The following is a 20,996-nucleotide window of genomic DNA, read 5'->3' as shown; positions in this document are numbered from 1 at the left end:
CGCGACTGGAAGAAAAAAAGAGACGGTGGGATCACCCTTTCCTCACAATCTCCTCAGTCCAAACACACGGACTCCTTCACTTCCTTGATTAGCAACTCCTCCACACCATGTCTGCTGCTGTGAAACAGCCTTGATTACAGTGTGGTGCATAATCACAGGCTTTCTCTCAGTGGATGCCTCCGACACCTCTCTCTATTCTGTAGTTAAATACCCCAATCAGGAGTGAGCTAATGGATTCACTGATTAAATTCATAATCCGCCACTTAAGAGGCTACCCCACTATGTTTGGTATAATCAGTTTGTGTGTGTGTGTTTTAGTTTATTAGGATTATTACTCTTCCTGAGGTCCACATAAAACGTACAAATACATGACAATGTGTGTGTGTGCGCGTGTGGCTAGCCCTCCACACATAGTGTGAAGACGAGAAGTAGCAAGGGCCGTATAGGCCGACAAAGGAAAGTGTGTGTGTGTGTTTGTTGTGTTAAATTGTTTTCACTGAGTCAGATGGTTCAATTGAGACAAGCCTCGCTCATTTATTTTGAGTTAATGTTTAGTTCTAAATGGAACTTAAAGTCTGAATCAATCTTTGAGAAATGAGTTCTATAACAAGTGAGTGTTTTGGTAGAGCTTTGAGGCATATATTTTAGCTGAGGATGTGTAAACATTAATGTGCAGGGCTTGGATATACTGTATACTGCGCTGTTATATTCACCTCAAGAACCACTGCATGATGTTCCGAAGATGAGATTTCTCTTTGGGAAGGCGGTTTTCCGCCAGGAGAATGCAAGTTCATGCATATATCACTTCCTGCCAAGATGAAATGTTCTTTTAAAAACCTCATAATCTAGAGGCGAAAGAAACGCACACCTATTTAGGTGAGGTGCTGGCTAGCGGAGTGGAACACTTAAAAAAAATAGAGCCGGACACACTATAGGAGCTCATATGCAAAAATGTTATGTCCAACGTTTCGACAGACAAGCTGTCTTCATCAGGGTATAATGACAAACACTGCGGGGTGACTAATTTGTATAGTGTCAAAAGACACACAGGTGTCTGTAATCATGGCCGGGTGTGGCCTGATATCATTGGTTAATTCTCATATATTAAGATAGCATACAAAAAACATAAATGGATAGCGTACGATCATAGATACAATTTAGCTACATAAGCCTACAAACATTAACAGCAAAATCACAAAATCACAAGAATGGCTTCAGATCAAAGTCTATGTTGAGACCGAAGGAAGCAAGGGTCTTTAAATTAAAGATCCAGGCAGCCTCTCGTTTTAACAAAAAATTGTCGAGGTCACCCCCTCTCCTAGGGAGGGTGACATGTTCGATGCCAATATAACGTTGAGATGAAATCGAGTGGTTTGCTTCCAAAAAGTGGGCTGCAACTGGTTTTTCAACCTAATGGTGCTACGACTGGTTTATTTTACCCACATATTTTTTACTACAAGGGCAAATAACTGCATTAGTGGAGCACGTGATAACACCTTTGATTGGGATCTGTTTCCCTGTTTGGGGGTGTTTGAAGGATCTACATTTATAAGTGCCATTGCATTGAGCACAGCCATTACACTTGTAGTTTCCATCCAGTAGGGGCGCAAATAGACATTGTGCAGGGATATTTTGGGGTGGTAAATCAGAGTTTACCAATTGATCTCTGAGGTTTCTGCCCAGCAAGAATACGACCAAGGGAAGGTCAGAAAACACATTACCGATACTATCATCGGATCTTAGAATGTGCCAATATTTGTGAAGGATTCCCTTAATTTGTTCAGAGCACTTTGAATAGCGGGTAGTTAGAATGCAAGAATGCTTCTTTTTGCGAGACTGATCTTGAAAAAGGTCATGTATCATTTTGTTTTGAATTTTCTCAATGGCAGTATTAAGCTGACCATTTTTGACCATCTGACCACTCCTTGAATTTTCTTTGCGTCTCAGATCTCTGTCGAAATCTGATGGTTTTTTTTTACAAATTATTTTGTATTCAACCAAATTGGCTGTAGGGCAAACTGTTTTTCAAGGGAAGTGGGTGACAACTATCAGCCCCCAACAAACTGTTACGATCAGTGTATAGAACATTTTCTTCACACAAGATCAAGAAAACTGATTTGATGTGTATCAGATTGCATAGTAAATCTCAGATGCTCAGAACAGGAGTTAAGAAAAGAATGGAACGCCTGGAGCTGTTTTGAATCACCCCTCCATAGAACAAAAATATCTTAAACCTCAGCCATCTCACAAACGTAACAGCGTCCAGAACCATGAAAGACAATGGCCACAACTTGATGTGATCCAAATTGAAAAATGACTTGAATGTACACTACCATTCAAACGTTTGGAGTCACTTAGAAATGTCCTCGTTTTCCATGAAAACATACGGTTGAAATCGGAAGTTTACATACACCTTAGCCAAATACATTTAAACTAAGTTTTCACAATTCCTGAAATTTAATCCTAGTAAACATTCCCTGTCTTAGATCAGTTAGGATCACCATGTTATGTTAAGAATGTGAAATGTCAGAACAATAGCAGAGAGAATGATTTATTTCAGCTTTCATTTCTTTCATCACATTCCCAGTGGATCAGAAGTTTACATAACCTCAATTAGTATTTGGTAGCATTGCCTTTAAACTGTTTAACTTGGGTCAAATGTTTCGGGTAGCCTTCCACAAGCTTCCCACAATAAGTTGGGTGAATTATGGCCCATTCCTCCTGACAGAGCTGGTGTAACTGAGACAGGTTTGTAGGCCTCCTTGTTCACACACGCTTTTTCAGTTCTGACCACACATTTTCTATGGTCACATTTTTTATGGGATTGAGGTCAGGGCTTTGTGATGGCCACTCCAATACCTTGACTTTGTTGTCTTTTTAGCCATTTTGCCACAACTTTGGAAATATGCTTGGGGTCATTGTCCATTTGGAAGACTCATTTGCAATCAAGCTGATGTCTTGAGATGTTGCTTCAATATATACACATAATTTTCCAACCTCATGATGCCATTTATTTTGTGAAGTGCACCAGTCCCTCCTGCAGAAATGCACCCCCACAACATGATGCTGCCACCACTGTGCTTCACAGTTGTTTTTCAGCTTGCAAGCCTCCCCCTTTTTACTCCAAACATAACAATGGTCATTATGACCAAACAGTTCTATTTTCATTTCATCAGACCAGAGGACATTTCTCCAAAAAGTACGATCTTTGTCCCCATGTGCAGTTGCAAACCATAGACTGGATTTTTTATGGCGGTTTTGGAGCAGTGGCTTCTTCCTTGCTGAGCAGCCTTTCAGGTTGTGTCGATGTAGGACTCATTTTACTGTGGATACAGAGACTTTTGTACCTGTTTCCTCCAGCATCTTCACAAGATCCTTTGCTGTTGTTCTGTGATTGATTTGCACTATTCGCACCCAAGTACGTTCAACTCTAGGAGAGAGAATGCATCTCTTTCATGAGCAGTGATGGCTGTGTGGTCCCATGGTGTTTATACTTGCGTACTATTGTTTGTACAGATGAACGTAGTATCTTCAGGCATTTGTAATTTGCTCCCAAGGATGAACCAGACTTGTGGAGGTCTAAAAAAAGTTTTCTGAGGTCTTGGCTGATTTCTTTTGATTTTCCCATGATGTCAAGTAAAGAGGCAATGAGTTTGAAGGTAGACCTTGAAATAGATCCACAGGTACACTTCCAATTGACTCAAATTCTAAACCCATGGCATAATTTTCTGGAATTTTCCAAGCGTTTAAAGGCACAGTCAACTTAGTGCATGTAAACGTCTGACCCACTGGAATTGTGATCAAATCAAATCAAATTTTATTTGTCACATACACATGGTTAGCAGATGTTAATGCGAGTGTAGCGAAATGCTTGTGCTTCTAGTTCCGACAATGCAGTAATAACCAACAAGTAATCTAACTAACAATTCCAAAACTACTGTCTTATACACATTGTAAGGGGATAAAGAATATGTACATAAGGATATATGAATGAGTGATGGTACAGAGCAGCATAGGCAAGATACAGTAGATGGTATCGAGTACAGTATATACATATGAGATGAGTATGTAAACAAAGTGGCATAGTTAAAGTGGCTAGTGATACATGTATTACATAAGGATGCAGTCGATGATATAGAGTATAGTATATACGTATGCATATGAGATGAATAATGTAGGGTAAGTAACATTATATAAGGTAGCATTGTTTAAAGTGGCTAGTGATATATTTACATCATTTCCCATCAATTCCCATTATTAAAGTGGCTGGAGTTGAGTCAGTGTCAGTGTGTTGGCAGCAGCCACTCAATGTTAGTGGTGGCTGTTTAACAGTCTGATGGCCTTGAGATAGAGGCTGTTTTTCAGTCTCTCGGTCCCAGCTTTGATGCACCTGTACTGACCTCGCCTTCTGGATGATAGCGGGGTGAACAGGCAGTGGCTCGGGTGGTTGATGTCCTTGATGATCTTTATGGCCTTCCTGTAACATCGGGTGGTGTAGGTGTCCTGGAGGGCAGGTAGTTTGCCCCCGGTGATGCGTTGTGCAGACCTCACTACCCTCTGTAGAGCCTTACGGTTGAGGGCGGAGCAGTTGCCGTACCAGGCGGTGATACAGCCCGCCAGGATGCTCTCGATTGTGCATCTGTAGAAGTTTGTGAGTGCTTTTGGTGACAAGCCGAATTTCTTCAGCCTCCTGAGGTTGAAGAGGCGCTGCTGCGCCTTCTTCACGATGCTGTCTGTGTGAGTGGACCAATTCAGTTTGTCTGTGATGTGTATGCCGAGGAACTTAAAACTTGCTACCCTCTCCACTACTGTTCCATCGATGTGGATAGGGGGTGTTCCTCTGCTGTTTCCTGAAGTCCACAATCATCTCCTTAGTTTTGTTGACGTTGAGTGTGAGGTTATTTTCCTGACACCACACTCCGTGGGCCCTCACCTCCTCCCTGTAGGCCGTCTCGTCGTTGTTGGTAATCAAGCCTACCACTGTTGTGTCGTCCGCAAACTTGATGATTGAGTTGGAGGCGTGCGTGGCCACGCAGTTGTGGGTGAACAGGGAGTACAGGAGAGGGCTCAGAACGCACCCTTGTGGGGCCCCAGTGTTGAGTATCAGCGGGGAGGAGATGTTGTTGCCTACCCTCACCACCTGGGGGCGGCCCGTCAGGAAGTCCAGTACCCAGTTGCACAGGGCGGGGTCGAGACCCAGGGTCTCGAGCTTGATGACAAGCTTGGAGGGTACTATGGTGTTATATGTGAAATAATCTGTCTGAAAACAATTGTTAGAAAAATTACCTTTGCCGTGCAAAAAGTAGATGTCCTCACCGACTTGCCAAAACTATAGTTTGTCAAAAATACATTTGTGGAGTGGTTGAAAAATTTGTTTTAATGACTCCAACCTAAGTGTTTGTAAACTTCTGAACTCAACTGTACATGAAATGAGTTGCAAAATGAATAGGAAATATAATCAAGATGTTGACAAGGTTATAAATAATGATATTTAATTGAAACAATTATTGCGTCCTTCAAACTTTGCTTTGGTCAAATAATGCTCCATTTGTAGCAATTACAGCCTTGTAGACCTTTGGCATTCTAGTTGTCAATTTGTTGAGGTAATCTGAAGAGATTTCACTCCATGCTTCCTGAAGCACCTCCCACAAGTTGGATTGGCTTGATGGGCACCATACGGTCAAGCTGCTCCCACAATAGCTCAATAGGGTTGAGATACGGTGACTGTGCTGGCCACTCCATTATAGACAGAATACTAGCTGATTGCATTTTCTCTAAATAGTTATTGCATAGTTTGGAACTGTGCTTTGGGTCATTGTCTTGTTGAAATTGGCTACAATTAAGCGCTGTCCACAGGGTATGGCATGGCGTTGCAAAATGGAGTGATAGCCTTCCTTCTTCAAGGTCCTTTTTACCCTGTACAAATCTCCCACGTTACCACCACCAAAGCAACCCCAGACCATCACATTGCCTCCACCATGCTTGAGAGATGACATCAAGTACTCCTCCAGCATATTTTCATTTTTTCTGAGTCTCACAAATGATCTTCTTTGTGATCCAAACACCTCAAACTTCGATTTGTTTGTCCATAACACTTTTTTCCAATCTTCCTCTGTCCAGTGTCTGTGTTATTTTGCCCATCTTAATCTTTTACTTTTATTGGCCAGTTTGAGATATGGCTTTTTCCTTGCAACTCTGCCTAGAAGGCCAGCATCCTGGAGTCGCCTCTTCACTGTTGACATTGAGACTGGTGTTTTGTGGGTACTATTTAATGAAGCTGCCAGTTGAGGACTTGTGAGGGGTCTGTTTCTCAAACTATACACTCTTATGTGCTTGTCCTCTTGCTCAGTTGTGCACCGGGGCCTCCCACTTCTCTTTCTATTCTGGTTAGTGACAGTTTGCGCTGTTCTGTGAAGGGCGTTGTACGAGATCTTCAGTTTCTTGCCATTTCTCGCATGGAATAGCCTTCATTTCTCAGAACAAGAATAGACTGACGAATTTCAGAAGTTCTTTGTTTCTGGACATTTTGAGCCTGTAATCGAACCCACAAATTCTGATGCCCCAGATACTCAACTAGTCTAAAGAAGGCCAGTTTGTTTGCTTCCTTTAATCAGCACAACAGTTTCCAGCTGTTCTAACATAATTGCAAAATGGTTTTCTAATGATCAATTAGCCTTTTAAAATTATAAACTTGGATTAGCTAACACAACGTGCCATTGGAACGCAGGGTGATGGTTGCTGATAATGGGCCTCAGTACACCTATGTAGATATTCCATAAAAAAATCTGCAGTTTCCAGCTACAATAGTTATTTACAACATTAACAATGTCTACCCTGTATTTCTGATCAATCCTCAGAAAATATCATAATAGGTCACAAGTGTCAAGCCCAGCAAAGATTATGCATCAAGGAGATGGTTTTGAAGAAAAGTCTGTTTTTACCAGGTCTCAATGGAATTGAGTCACTATGTACTGTAAGCTTTGTCAAAAGTCCCAGTGCCTTGTCTGTCCATGTTCACAACCAGCACGGGTAGGCAGGAACGTAGGCAGGCAAACACGCACCCACACAAACACACATACACCTAGCCAGTGCGTCAATTCACACAGACAGCTCGTCCCTAGCCAACTAGGGCCTCTGACCGTCCGTTTGATGTACAATATGGAGCAGCCATGAATACCTATCATCTCTCAGCCTCTCGGTGCCGACCGTCGACACAGGATGACAAACCGCCTTCTAACTCGGGTCGAAATAGACCCACCCAACCTTCTCTCTATACCTCACATCTGTCATACACAACATACATATAGCTCTGGGAATTCTTTGTGTGATAGATATACCTGTTTTTTCTCAGATAATAAATGGTTGAGGTCAATCATCAAGGTTAAGGATTTCATATGCAGGTAACAGTAGAAGGGAGTTAGTTACAAGGGGGTATAGGGCTCCCTTAGATTTCACTTTGACCGTAGCTTGTGCATGTCTTGAGAGTCTTAGAAGCAGTCCCTCTCTGCCAGGAAACCAAAAGCGAACAGGTATTTCGGACAGAAGTTCTGTCATTTCACCCCCCCTCCCATATTTTGTGCAATGCTTGCAGTTCTTTTGTCTTTTGGCATGTGTGTGGGATAGTGGCGCTCACCTTGAGTCTTATGATGGTTGTGAGGTTGCTTTGGGCCCCTAATTCAGCCATTCCCAACACCAGCTACTCTCTGGGAGAAAGGGTTTTGACCTTTTGCTTTGGCCATCTGCTTGTGGAGAATGAAAGAATTTACTCTAGCAATGCCCACAAAGTGGTAAATAAAAGTATACCTCTTCCTGGTCTTGTGGAGGACACGGTAGTAGCCTATCAGAGCATCAGATAGGTCGACACCCCCCATGCTGGCATTGTAGTCCTTCACAGAAACGGGGACATTGTTCCTTTTTCACCCTCCTTGAGACATGGTTGTTATTGAATGCCTTATGCTTTGTGGTGAGCATGAATAACTCCCTAGTGTCCTTCAATTTCACAAAATGCAGCTTGTTAGTCCTGATCCAACATATGGTCCCTCTCTCTGCTGTCTTCGTCATCTCGTTTACCTTGGTATTGGGGAAACCAATTCTGTTAGGACGAATGGTGCCATAAGCCCCTATTTTCTTTTTCAAGAGGTATTTGAAAAGTGGATGTAGAACAATCAGACTGGGTGATTGACATAGCAGGTGGGGGTGAGGATCTTGACTGGCGGGGGTGCTTGCTGGGGAGGGGGGGGCTCTCAAACATCATCATCTGCATCCTCCACTCTGTGGTGAATAAAAATGTAATGAAAATAATTTACTTAGAGATCTAAAAGTGGATCCAATCCTTCTAGAAAGCAATCTTTGTCTGCTGAGTCAATCCTCCTTGTCCAAATCGCTCCCCTGATCCGAGTCCGACCAGTATTTTATTCAAAGTTTCTATGTCGGTATACTTATTCATTGCTGCCTTCTTTTTAGCTTCCTGTTCGATATTCTTAGTTTTCACCCCCTTTAGAAGCCATCTTTAATGCTAAAACAATGACATTACAGTGATGAAATCTGTTCTCAATGTAATGTAGTGTGCTAGGTGAGTCTCGTCTCTGAGCCAGGTAAAAATAGTTGCCATTACACATAAAAGTTATAGGCCTTGCTTTGTCCAACGCAGGTCAACTGCATATCCCTGGAAAACTTATCTTATTGGCTACAATACTGTCAAGCTGCCATAGTAGCCAATCCCCTGTGTAATGGATGCCTGTAAGCAGGCGACATCATACTTTTGATGCGCAAAGATATAGTCACTCCTTTAAAATTGTTCATAAATATTATCCTGCCAACCACCATATGAAGAAGTTTAGGGAAAACATGAACTCACATTGTACCTTTTGTAATGACCACCCAAAAACTGTGTTGCATCTTTTTTGGCATTGTATTCATGTACGGGAACCGTGGCAAGACATCAGTAGATTTATAATTTATGAAGATTTTACACTATTGTGGAAAGATGTACTGCTTGCATTCTTTACCTACGATAGAAAGACGCTGAAACAATTTTGTGTAATTCATTTCAATAGTCTTTAGGCCAAATTTCAATGTACATTTACAAACAACACCATATTTTCTTACCATAACAAAATAAATTGAACCAAATTAGGACAAATAAATACTCTACTAACAAAAAAATTATAAGTGTATGTATGTCCCTTAAGGTCCTTGTGTAATGTGATATTGTACCCCCTAGCCCAATTGTCCTTTGTATATTATTTATATATACACTTGTGTTCCCACATGTACTTCCTGTATTGGTTTGATGTTAATAATATATATATATAAATAAAAGTCCCTCCGTGGACATTCGATGTTACCATTAAGTCATACATCATCAGATAACATTGCCAATTGGCTGGATTTCTTCCTACCAACGTAAAGATTAATTTCATACCCCGCATGTAGCTATAGCTCAAACACAGCCTTATCGAAGCTTACCTTGTAAGATGTTTGCTGTTCGGTGAAAACGTTGTGTAAAATAAATATTTTTATTCTCGGGGCTGGTGGTCAATAACGGTAGGTTACAGGCAGACAAATAAGACATCCTCATGGTCTGTGGGGTCCCGGCTTTCGGTGTGTATCGTTTTATTCCGTGTTTATTTCGCTTATGCTTCAAGACGCTAACCGGAATGTAGGTAGAAGCCACCTTGAAATTAGGTCATCGGCTCGACCTGCCCTTATACATTCGTATGCCCATATATGGTAATAAATCACACCAAAGATTTTAAGGCACATATCAATAGCCAAGATACTCAGCTTTCCGCAGACACGCTTCTACTGATTCTATTACCCGACTGAATTTAATAAAACAATCTAATAGGGTCCCCAAATATGGGGACTTTACATTTAAGAGGCTAAATAAAGGTTAAAAAACATTTTTTTTAAGTGATTCTGACTGTAAAAGGTGCTGCATGGTCAATTCGACTTCTGCATTGGCCGTGCAGCATTTCTGCTCATACGGCCTCTGCAGAAGTCTGGGTATTCATACTTTTTGCGCTTTGCAGTGGCGAGCGCAGAGCTGTTGTGAAGGAAATTGTCAAAGAAGTGAGTTTGTGTTTATACAGGACTTCCCGCCTACACCTAATGTCAACCAATCATGTCAATTGTGTCACACCCTCTATATGGAGCCTCCAACCACATACTCAAATGAACCATACATTGGCTTTAAGTCGCTCTGGATAAGAGCGTCTGTTAAATGACTGAAATGTAATGTCTACAGTATGCAATGATATAAGAGGTTTGTGGGGCTCAACTTGCGATTTTGAGCAAGAGAGAGACTCGATAATGAACTGCATCAATTGGATTTAACTTTGGATTTAATTTAATTTAGAAAATGCTACATGGATCTGAGACACTGCGTCAGCGTGACTCAGCGCATCTCTTCAGGAGAAGGATTAAACAAGTTTGAGTTAGCTGATGACTTAAATATGACACATACATTAATGATGTGTCCTATGCTGGTCAGAGTTCACAAATTGCGGGTGGGGGGTCCAATTGGGGAGAGAATGCTGCGTAACGAATGTGCCCAAATGAACAGTATTTCATTACAAATGAGTGGAAGGCAGGGTGGAGGCAGGAGAGTTTGCAACACGGGGAGAGAGGGAAGCGACGGTGGGTGTGTGCACTGTAAAACTTTCCCCTGTAAATTACAGCATTATACTTGCAGCAGATATGCCAGCTAAAGGAATTAATTAATAAATTAAATTCATTGAAGACAGGGTTTGTATTTTACAGTATTTTACTGTAACTGCATGGGATTGGTGCAAGCATGTTGGCTGCTAGGTAATGTGTTTTCATATTACAGAATATCAAATATATACACACAGTATGTAAAATATGTATGAATAACTTGCACTTCTAGAGGCCTTATAACAAAGGCTTCCAAACTTGCAGTGACTACAGAGCAAAACAGACCAAGGACATAGAAAATACTCAACCGTTGAAGGTTTGCAGCTTGCTGCCATTTCCAATCTGTCCCCTACACACATTTAGTTGCTAGTGCACTACTTACTACCACGTATTAGTTAAATTGTACAGCACTCTCACTCATGGGTGTAACAAATGTAGCCTCTTACAAGGCATGCTTCAAAATATGTTAATCACAAAGAAACAACAATACCATTCATCAACTAGTGGTCATAAGGTTTTTCGTGATCCAAAAATAAGGTCCACTGTAAACCCCAAGGCATTTTTAACTCAAATACTTCTAGTAAGTAGTACTCAAAGTCAATGAAATTACTACTTAAATGGCTTATGTGTAACTGACTCAAAACTAAATGAAGATTCACACAACTACATTTTTTGAAAGATATGATAACCAATGAACTTTTTTCCCAGCATGCTTTAATTTTTGGAATTGTTTTTAATATTTGTGTTTTATCATGCACATTGAGTGATTGATTGATTCAATGTTACGCTACACAAAGATAAATAATTGTTTTCTAAATTAATCCAATCATTGAACTTTTGCACCCCTTACTGAAATGGTTGTTCCAGTTTAAAACCTGTTAGAGATAGGGGGCAGTATTTCCACTTTGGATGAATTGCGTGCCCATAGTGAACTGCATCAAAATCTGTCCTAAATTGCTAATATATGCATATTATTATTAATATTGGATAGAAAACACTCTGAAGTTTCTAAAACCGTTTGAATTATGTCTGTGAGTATAACAGAACTCACAGGGCAGACAATCTTCCAAACAAGTTTTGAAATCCTGAAAGTTGGGGCAAATTTGACGTCATCGCCCCCTCCCTTCCCAACAAGTTATGGATCTAGAAACACTTCCTACGTCTTCCAGTAGATGTCCTCATTCAGTAGAAAGTGTAATGGAGCATTTGCTGTGAACTTTGACCTAATGGGAAGGAAAGTAGTTGGTGTCGCAAAAGGATGCCATTTTGTTGAGGCGCGTTTGCCTTTGAGTGCTTCGGCTGTTCCAATCAGCCCCAGATGAAAACGAATGATCCAGTTGGAATTCTATTGGATATATATGATTATAAAATCCTGAAGATTGATTCTGCACTTAGTTTGACCAGTTTCTTCGACCTGTAATATGTCATTTGGAAGTTTTGATGCAAAGTTATCCTGGACCAGAAGTAATTTTTTGGGCATTTGAGCTGAAAGTGGTAGCAAATGCTGCTACTTGGACACTAGAATTGAACATTATGAAACAAAACGATTTATTGTTGAACTAGGACTCCTTGCACTACATTCTGATGAAAGATCATCAAAGGTAAGGGAATATTTATGTTGTAATTTTGTATATCTGTTGACTCCAACATGGCAGGGAAATATTGTTACGTCTGAGCGCCGTCTCAGATAATTGCAATGTTAGGCTTTTTCCGTAACGTAAAAAAAAATGTGACACAGCGGTTGCATTAGGAACCAGTGTATCTTTAATTATATGTAGAACATGTATCTTTAGTCAAAGTTTATGATGAGTATTTCTGTTATCTGGCGTAGCTTTCTATAATTCCTCTGGATATTTTGGAGGATTTTCTGAACATGGCGTCAATGTAAACCGAGATTTATGGATATAAAATGCATATTATCGAACAAAACATAAATGTACTGTGTAACATGTCATATGACTGTCATCTGATGAAGATTTTCAAGAGATTTCTTTTTAAATCCTGCTTTTGTGATTTTTATCTTTTGCTGGAAAAAATGGCTACGTTTTTTCTTTGGTTTGGTGGTGGTCTAACATAAATATATGTTGTGTTTTTGCCGTAAAACATTTAAAAAATCTGACACAATGCGTAGATGAACAAGGTGTTTATCTTTCATTTGAGGTATTGGACTTGTTAATGTGTGGAGGTTAAATATTTCGAAAGAATATTTTTGCATTCCCTGCGCCATCTTTTCAGCTGAACGGGGGGGTGGAGTTCCTGTAGGGGAACCCATCGCCTCAAGAAGTTTAAATGGCTTAGGTAGCTTCCTCCCACTGTTCTTAACCCTGGCAGTCATTATGAATACAAATTGCAATTTTAGCTGTCGGATAACCGTAACACTGGGTAGATTCCAATAGAAATGACACATCTATTTGCAACCCAGCATAATGTGATTTAGAGTTAGTGTTGCAAAATTCTGGTACATTTTCCAGAAATCCTGGTTGGAAGTTTATGGTTTGTGGAATTTTGCAACCCTACTTGCAGGCCTGACATGACCTGTAAACTATGACTTTTTCAGGCCACTGTATAAGGCCTTATGATATATGTAATTAATCATATTTGCCAAAGAACTCACTTGTCAAAGGCCATAGGAATGAAAACGAACAAATTCAGCAACAATGTCTCTGTCACTAACAAATAAAGTGATTTATTCATTAATATTATTTTATTTAAAAATTATTTAAGTAGGTAAGTCAGTTAACCTCTTGCTTCTACTCGGGACGCTTGCGTCCCAACTAGAGCTCTGGAAATGCAAATGCGATACGCTAAATGCTAATAGTATTAGTTAAAACTCAAAAGTTCATTAAAATACACATGCAGGGTATCGAATTAAAGCTACACTCGTTGTGAATCCAGGCAACAAGTCAGATTTTTAAAATGCTTTTCGGCGAAAGCATGAGAAGCTATTATCTGATAGCATGTAACACCCCAAAAGACCCGCAGGGGACGTAAACAAAATAATTAGCATTTCGGCGTTACACAAACCGCACAATAAAATAGAAAACATTCATTACCTTTCACCATCTTCTTTGTTGGCACTCCTAGATGTCCCATAAACACTATTTGGGTCTTTATTTCGATTAAATCGGTCCATATAAAGCCTAGATATCGTTATATGTAGACTGTGTGATAAACGAAAAAACATTGTTTCAAAACGTAACGTCATTTTTTAAAATTCAAAAAGTCGACGATAAACTTTCACAAAACACTTCGAAATACGTTTGTAATGCAACTTTAGGTATTAGTAAACGTTAATAAGCGATAAAATTCATCAGGAGGCGATGTAAAGATCATTAGCTGTCCGTCTGGAAAAATGTCCGGCTAGAAACTCAACGAAAATATCCGGTCCTAGACCTGAGGAGATACGGTGCCCTGCATGTGTTTGACCAAGAAAAACTCGAAGGGAAATGACAAGACTCTAGACACCGTGTGGAAGCTGTAGGTACTGCAACCTCAGTCAATTAATTGTGGTTCACCTTTATCAATGGGTTCAAGTAGCGCATGGATATATTTTCCCATTTTCAGTGATCAGTTTTTCCTGTGCTTTTCGATGTAAATGCCGTTCTGGTAAAGCCACAGCAGTGATTTAACCAGTTTTATAAACGTCTGAGTGTTTTCTATCCACACAGACTAAGCAAATGCATATACTATATTCCTGGCATGAGTAGCAGGGCGCTGAAATGTTGCGCGATTTTTAACAGAATGTTCAAAAAAGTAGAGGGTCGACTTAAGAGGTTAAGAACAAATCCTTATTTACAATGATGTCCGACCTGGGCCAAACCCTCCCCTAACCTGGACGATGCTGAGCCAATTGTGCGCTGGCCTATGGGTGGTAACTCTACAATTCATTCGAAAAGGCAAGGCACACTGGGAAATTATTGGAGGTGTGACTTAGTGGGGGCGTTAAATTGACGTTTACCTTTTAAAAAAAATGCATTTGTATTACTCATATGAAAGTAGTATTGCTCACTTCAGCTATTTAAGTTTCTTAATTTGTTTATAGGTAATTGGTTTCCTAAAATGTTTGAGTAGCCAGAACTTCTCCAGTTTTACAGTGTAGGGTACTGTATTCTGGGGTGGAATTACAGTACCATTTAAATACACAACTTCTTTAAGGTAATTTACTTTTCAATCCAAGTTTCATTGGAATTGACTGTGTAATTGACCAGTTACGCCTAATATCACCCAGAGTGCATTGCGATTTACGGCAATTTACTGGAAATAATTAAAACAGTACATTGCTGTTAGTTGTATAATACTGTAAAAACAACAATATTTTTTAACATTGCCGCATAGAAAAAAAAACCATTGCGCCTGTATTATGGGTCATATCTTTTGAACTGTTTGGGCTAGAAACAAGCTGTTTTCTCTGTAGTAATGGTGCAAACATAATGGTTACGAATATGTGTGTTTATTCACTATGGCACTGAGAGGCTGTGGTACAGCAAAGCCTAAACATTACAACAATTATTATTTTTCAGCATTTTACCCATAATGCAGTGCAATCTAGAGAATCAATTCTGTAAAACACAAGGTATTTTACTGTAATTTTACAGTGTTTTACAGTTGAAATTACATAAAGTCTTACAGTGTGTGCGTGAGTGAAGCGATGGAGGGAGGCTATTTTTCTCCTGAAAATGCCTACCGTGAAGACTCCATCTGCTCCAGTCATTAGGTTTAAGAGGGAACCTTAATTCAAACTAATTGCGAGCGATGAACAGGTAAACAAACCACTGTGTTGGTGGGGAGAAGTAGGAGGGAGCGGAGAAGCGTTTTAAGTACGCTTGCTTAGTTGTACGTGGATGGGGTTGGATTCATTAATATGAGCGTTCTGCTGTCTGCTGCCAGCTAGTGTAGCTAATTCTGGGATGGAACTGTGGAACTGTCGGGATCTAAACTGAATTGGGAGCCAAGTCATAGCTTGTGGTGTGGTTAGTGAGTGAGTGAGAAAAGGTTCACACTGGGTTGAGGCTACACATTGGTGGTTGATGGAATTAGAATGACTACAATTTACATACCTATTCAAGTTAACATTCTGGTCATTCTAATTCCAAGGAGTTACCCCCACAATGTGCTTTCAAACATAGTGAGAAAGAAAATACATTCTGTAAATAAAACTCACTGTAGTGGTTTTGACTCTGCCTCCTGGTTGTGTACATGTCCATCCAGATTTATTGATTAACAGGTCACAGCCCTCATCTTCCAAACATGGGACCATCTCACACCACTGTTTCGTCCGAACGATACTAGCTGCGGAGTGAGGGAGGGAGGGAGGGAGGGAGAGAGGATGATAGAAAGGGAGAAATAGAGAGACATGGTTAACCTCATTCGGAAGGGTCAAAACACAGTCTCAGTGTTTAAAACAATAAGCAGGTATTTATATTATTTTCAGATGCTATTTTGGTTCTTTAAACTCAATTGATTGAGGCACTACAAATAGTATCCTTCTGGATATATGGCAAGATCATATTAACTATTAAATAGTTAGCACACAGAGCCAGAGTACGATCAAATATTCTGCGTTACTGAAATCCGCCTGACTCGCTCACCCTACAGATGTATGATCTTAATTGTATCACCCTGTGACATGAAAACTTTCCTGCAGTGTATTTGAGGTTAAAAAAAGGTTTCTGAAGTTTGTAATTTCAACGTTGAAATTTCAGACCTGATTTTCTCTTACAACAAATTGATCAACCCCTACAAAAATGTTCATAAATTATAATCCACATAATAATTAACATTTCTTGTTGCTGCATGATTATCTTCTGCTTTAGCAAACTGGCTCAAATGAAGATCCTACTTCTGTACATCCAAAATAGTATCACTAATCTTTCTTTTCTACATCAGCCTTGTCTGGGCTTGTCAAAGTTTGTGATGACGCACTTCTGAAACATGTTCATGGGCATCCTTATCCAACTTGACTGTGGACTAATCAACAGATTAATGACAGACAAATGGCACCCTCAACTGGCCTTCAGAGAGAGAAAGAGTTAGGGAGAGGCAAAAAGGAGATAGACATCTATAGAGGGAGAGATTCATTTTCCATCTGTAAATGAGATTGTGAAGCAATGGGAGACAAACAAAACACAGAGGGTGAATTGTTACACTGAAATATATTGCCATATTCTGTCATGACACCTATGATATTCAGATCTAGTAACAAACCATATGCAAGAAAGATACATATGTTTTGATCCATACACAGCAAATTGGCCAGTGTTATCTAGTGTTGATTTTTCAGTTGAATAATTCTCGTGTTGATAACCTGCTAATAACCAGTGTTGAGTGTCAGAGTGTGATTGTGTCAGTTTTACTCTATGGAGAGTAAAATATTGTTTCCATTATATCCAATAATGTTGGATTCTAGCTTGAAATACACTTATTCATGTTGCCATACTAGAACTTATTGATTAATTTACATGCATAATTAATGTATATATTGGGGTCAATGGAGGGTAATAAATCAATTAGATGTATTATTTTGTCTGAATCTCCAACTAAAATTATAGTGTAGAAATGTTATGCTCTTAGTGTAACCTTTATTTAACTAGGCAAGTCAGAACTAGGCAATAAGAACAAATTCTTATTTACAAGGACAACCTACTCCTTCCTCCCCCGTCAGGGAATTGAACCCCGGTCCCTGCGCACAACACAGATATTCTTAAGCTCTTTAACTAGCCCAGTACTGTGTAGCCTACTCCCGACCGTCACGTTGTACAGTGCCATATTTTCCGTTCCATCCTAATGGAAACCCAGAGGGTTTTTCGTTTTTCTTGGAATATAAACACCATAATATTAATCAAATTAATCCCAAACTCTGAAAGTAATTGGAAAGGTAGATACAAATTATTTGTGACACTGTGGTTACAATAAAGAATGTAAACAAGATGTAAACAAGATGCCCTGTTTTTATTTACAGTAGTGATGGACAGCTGGTGAGATTTTGAAAACAGGTTTTCAAAAATGTGTAGCCCGATTAGCAGGACAATACACTCTTTATAGCCTGGCTACTGTAGGTGTGAACATCCCGTGTGAACATCCCCCTACCTGCAATGTATTCGATGCGTAAGTACTCTGAAGTGTTACATTTCTAAATTAAAACAGCAGTACACTATTTCTTCATGAACATCTTTATACTTTCTTTAATAAAATAACTAGAAAAATACATTCAAAATGCAGATGGTTATTTAAACTACATTTTAGTTGCACTTCCACCCAGCTCCATGACCACGGGTAAAAAAAAACTTGCTGAGATGATCAGTGTATTTGTTGCATTGTAGTATCGTCAATTTCTCTAGCCAAAACGTCATGATGGCCTCAAAAGTTTGGACACACCTACTCATCCAGGGTTTTCTTTATTTTTACTATTTTCTACATTGTAGAATACATCGCAACTATGAAATAACATATATGGAATCAGTTAAGAACAAATTCTTATTTATAAAGACAGCCTACTCCTTCCTCCCCATCAGGGAATTGAAGCCCGGTCTCCTGTGTGCCCGCACGACATGGGGATTATTTAGCTAAATGTTTTCCGTTCCATCCTAATGGAAACCCAGAGGGTTTTTCCTTTTTCTTGGAATAGAAAACCATAATAATAATCAAATGAATTAAGAAACATTTCTTAAAATCATTCCCATATACAATGTTCTTACAATGTATTTTTAATTCTCTAGTATAGCCACTATTGAAGGCTATCAAATGCTTCTCAAAGATGCCCTCTGGTGGTCAAAGTAGCACTAACTAGCATCGGTGCTAGTTAGTGCTACTTTGGTACCGGTGGTTGGCACTTAAATAACGTGCTATATAATTCTGCGGGACCAGCAAGCTGTGCTGCAGTATGCTGCAACTTTTAAAGGACAAACCACTGTATGCTCCAAAAGCTTATTTCTCTCAAATGTTGTGCACAAATTTGTTTATATCCCTGTTAGTGAGCATTTCTCCTTTGCCAAGATAATCCATCCAACTGAAAAGTGTTGCATATCAGGAAGATGATTAAATAGCATGATCATTACACAGGCGCACCTTGTGCTGGGGACAAAAAGGGGGTTCCTTAGGAGTATTTTCTTCTGTAATTAAAGCCCTTTTGTGGGGCCCACCCATGGTGCCCACACATTGCAGCACCTCGGCCAAGTCATGTAATTTCCTAATATGAACTGTGACTCAGTAAAGAAAATGAAATTGTTACATGTTGCGTTTATATTTTTGTTCAGTATACAATTAAAATATTGCCCTATTCCTCTATGGCAAAGATATGTCTCCCCTTTCATCAGTGTCTGGTGTTAGCTAGTTGCTTGCTAGCTAGGTTATCAGCCAGCATGGAACAAAAAGGGGGAGGGTGGTTCAAAACTCTGACGCAGTTGTCAAGTGAACACATCTGTCAGTGCTGCTGTGAAGAGCATCACAAGTGACATGCCAAATGGGGGATATAAACACTGCTCAAAAAAATAAAGGAAACACTTAAACAACACAATGTAACTCCAAGTCAATCACACTTCTGTGTCTGTCAGCATAGTGTCCAGAGCATGGAGGCGCTACCAGGAGACAGGCCAGTACATCAGGAGACGTGGAGGAGGCCGTAGGAGGGCAACAACCCAGCAGCAGGACCGCTACCTCCGCCTTTGTGCAAGGAGGAGCAGGAGGAGCACTGCCAGAGCCCTGCAAAATGACCTCCAGCAGGCCACAAATGTGCATGTGTCTGCTCAAACGGTCTGAAACAGACTCCATGAGGGTGGTATGAGGGCCCGACGTCCACAGGTGGGGGTTGTGCTTACAGCCCAACACCGTGCAGGACGTTTGGCATTTGCCAGAGAACACCAAGATTGGCAAATTCGCCACTGGCGCCCTGTGCTCTTCACAGATGAAAGCAGGATCACACTGAGCACATGTGACAGACGTGACAGAGTCTGGAGACGCCCTGGAGAATGTTCTGCTGTCTGCAACATCCTCCAGCATGACCGGTTTGGCGGTGGGTCAGTCATGATGTGGGGTGGGGAGGCATTTCTTTGGGGGGCCGCACAGCCCTCCATGTGCTCGCCAGAGGTAGCCTGACTGCCATTAGGTAGCAAGATGAGATCCTCAGACCCCTTGTGAGACCATATGCTGGTGCGGTTGGCCCTGGGTTCCTCCTAATGCAAGACCTCATGTGGCTGGAGTGTGTCAGCAGTTCCTGCAAGAGGAAGGCATTGATGCTATGGACTGGCCCGCCCGTTCCCCAGACCTGAATCCAATTGAGCACATCTGGGACATCATGTCTCGCTCCATCCACCAACGCCACGTTGCACCACAGACTGTCCAGGAGTTGGCGGATGCTTTAGTCCAGGTCTGGGAGAAGATCCCTCAGGAGACCATCCTCCACCTCATCAGGAGCATGCCCAGGCATTGTAGGGAGGTCATACAGGCACGTGGAGGCCATACACACTACTGAGCCTCATTTTGACTTGTTTTAAGGACATTACATCAAAGTTGGATCAGCCTGTAGTGTGGTTTTCCACTTTAATTTTGAGTGTGACTCCAAATCCAGACCTCTATGGTTTGATACATTTGATTTCCATTGATAATTGTTGTGTGATTTTGTTGTCAGCACATTCAACTATGTAAAGAAAAAAGTATTTAATAAGAATATTTCATTCATTCAGATGTAGGATGTGTTATTTTAGTGTTCCCTTTATTTTTTTGAGCAGTGTATATATACATATATATAAATATATATATATATATATATATATATATATATATTAGAGAGAGAATTGATGCAATTTCAATGTTGCTTATCACCAAATTTGCTTGAGATGATTTTACTGCAACACTGCTCACTTGCATCCAAGTTGCTTGACATAGGCTTTTCAAAAAGCTGTCAGTCAAGGCGAGCTCATGAATATAAGCTCCCTGCCCACTCAGAATGTATTTTGAAACATCCTGGTAGTTAGTCATTAGAGAAAAAGTACTTTTCAGAATAACTGTTCAGTGTTGCTTTAAGTTAACACTGGAGAATTTGGTGTGTGCCTATAACTCACTGAGATCATAGATCATAGAAGCAGTTCCCTCCTACTCATGAGACTAGATTAAACAAATGTACTCTAAAAAAACATGTTCTGTGAAGCTTTATAATGATGAATGTCATTCTAAGAATAAACATTGCAAAACACTGATGATTCTCATTGCCACATTCTGCATTCGATTTAATTATTTTTTTACTTCTGAAATGTTCCTTTGTAATAAGCTAATTGTATAAACACAAAGAACACTTGAACACAGCTCAACAATCAACTCAGGAGTGTCGTAACATAACACGCCTT

General features: G+C 40.2%; 1 protein-coding gene across 1 annotated transcript in view; it reads right to left on the bottom strand.

Annotated features, from left to right (window-relative positions):
* The window catches only part of LOC115133249 (chemokine-like protein TAFA-5), a 123,732-nt gene that overhangs the window by 8,034 nt on the left and 94,702 nt on the right, over positions 1-20,996 (bottom strand). The window contains exon 3 of the mRNA XM_065021764.1: positions 15,821-15,948. Within this exon, the coding sequence (XP_064877836.1) occupies positions 15,821-15,948 (128 nt within the window). The remainder of the gene's footprint in view (positions 1-15,820; positions 15,949-20,996) is intronic.

This window comes from Oncorhynchus nerka, linkage group LG8 (assembly GCF_034236695.1).
Source record: "Oncorhynchus nerka isolate Pitt River linkage group LG8, Oner_Uvic_2.0, whole genome shotgun sequence".
Lineage (NCBI taxonomy): Eukaryota > Metazoa > Chordata > Actinopteri > Salmoniformes > Salmonidae > Oncorhynchus > Oncorhynchus nerka.
This window is presented reverse-complemented; position numbering and strand designations above follow the sequence as displayed.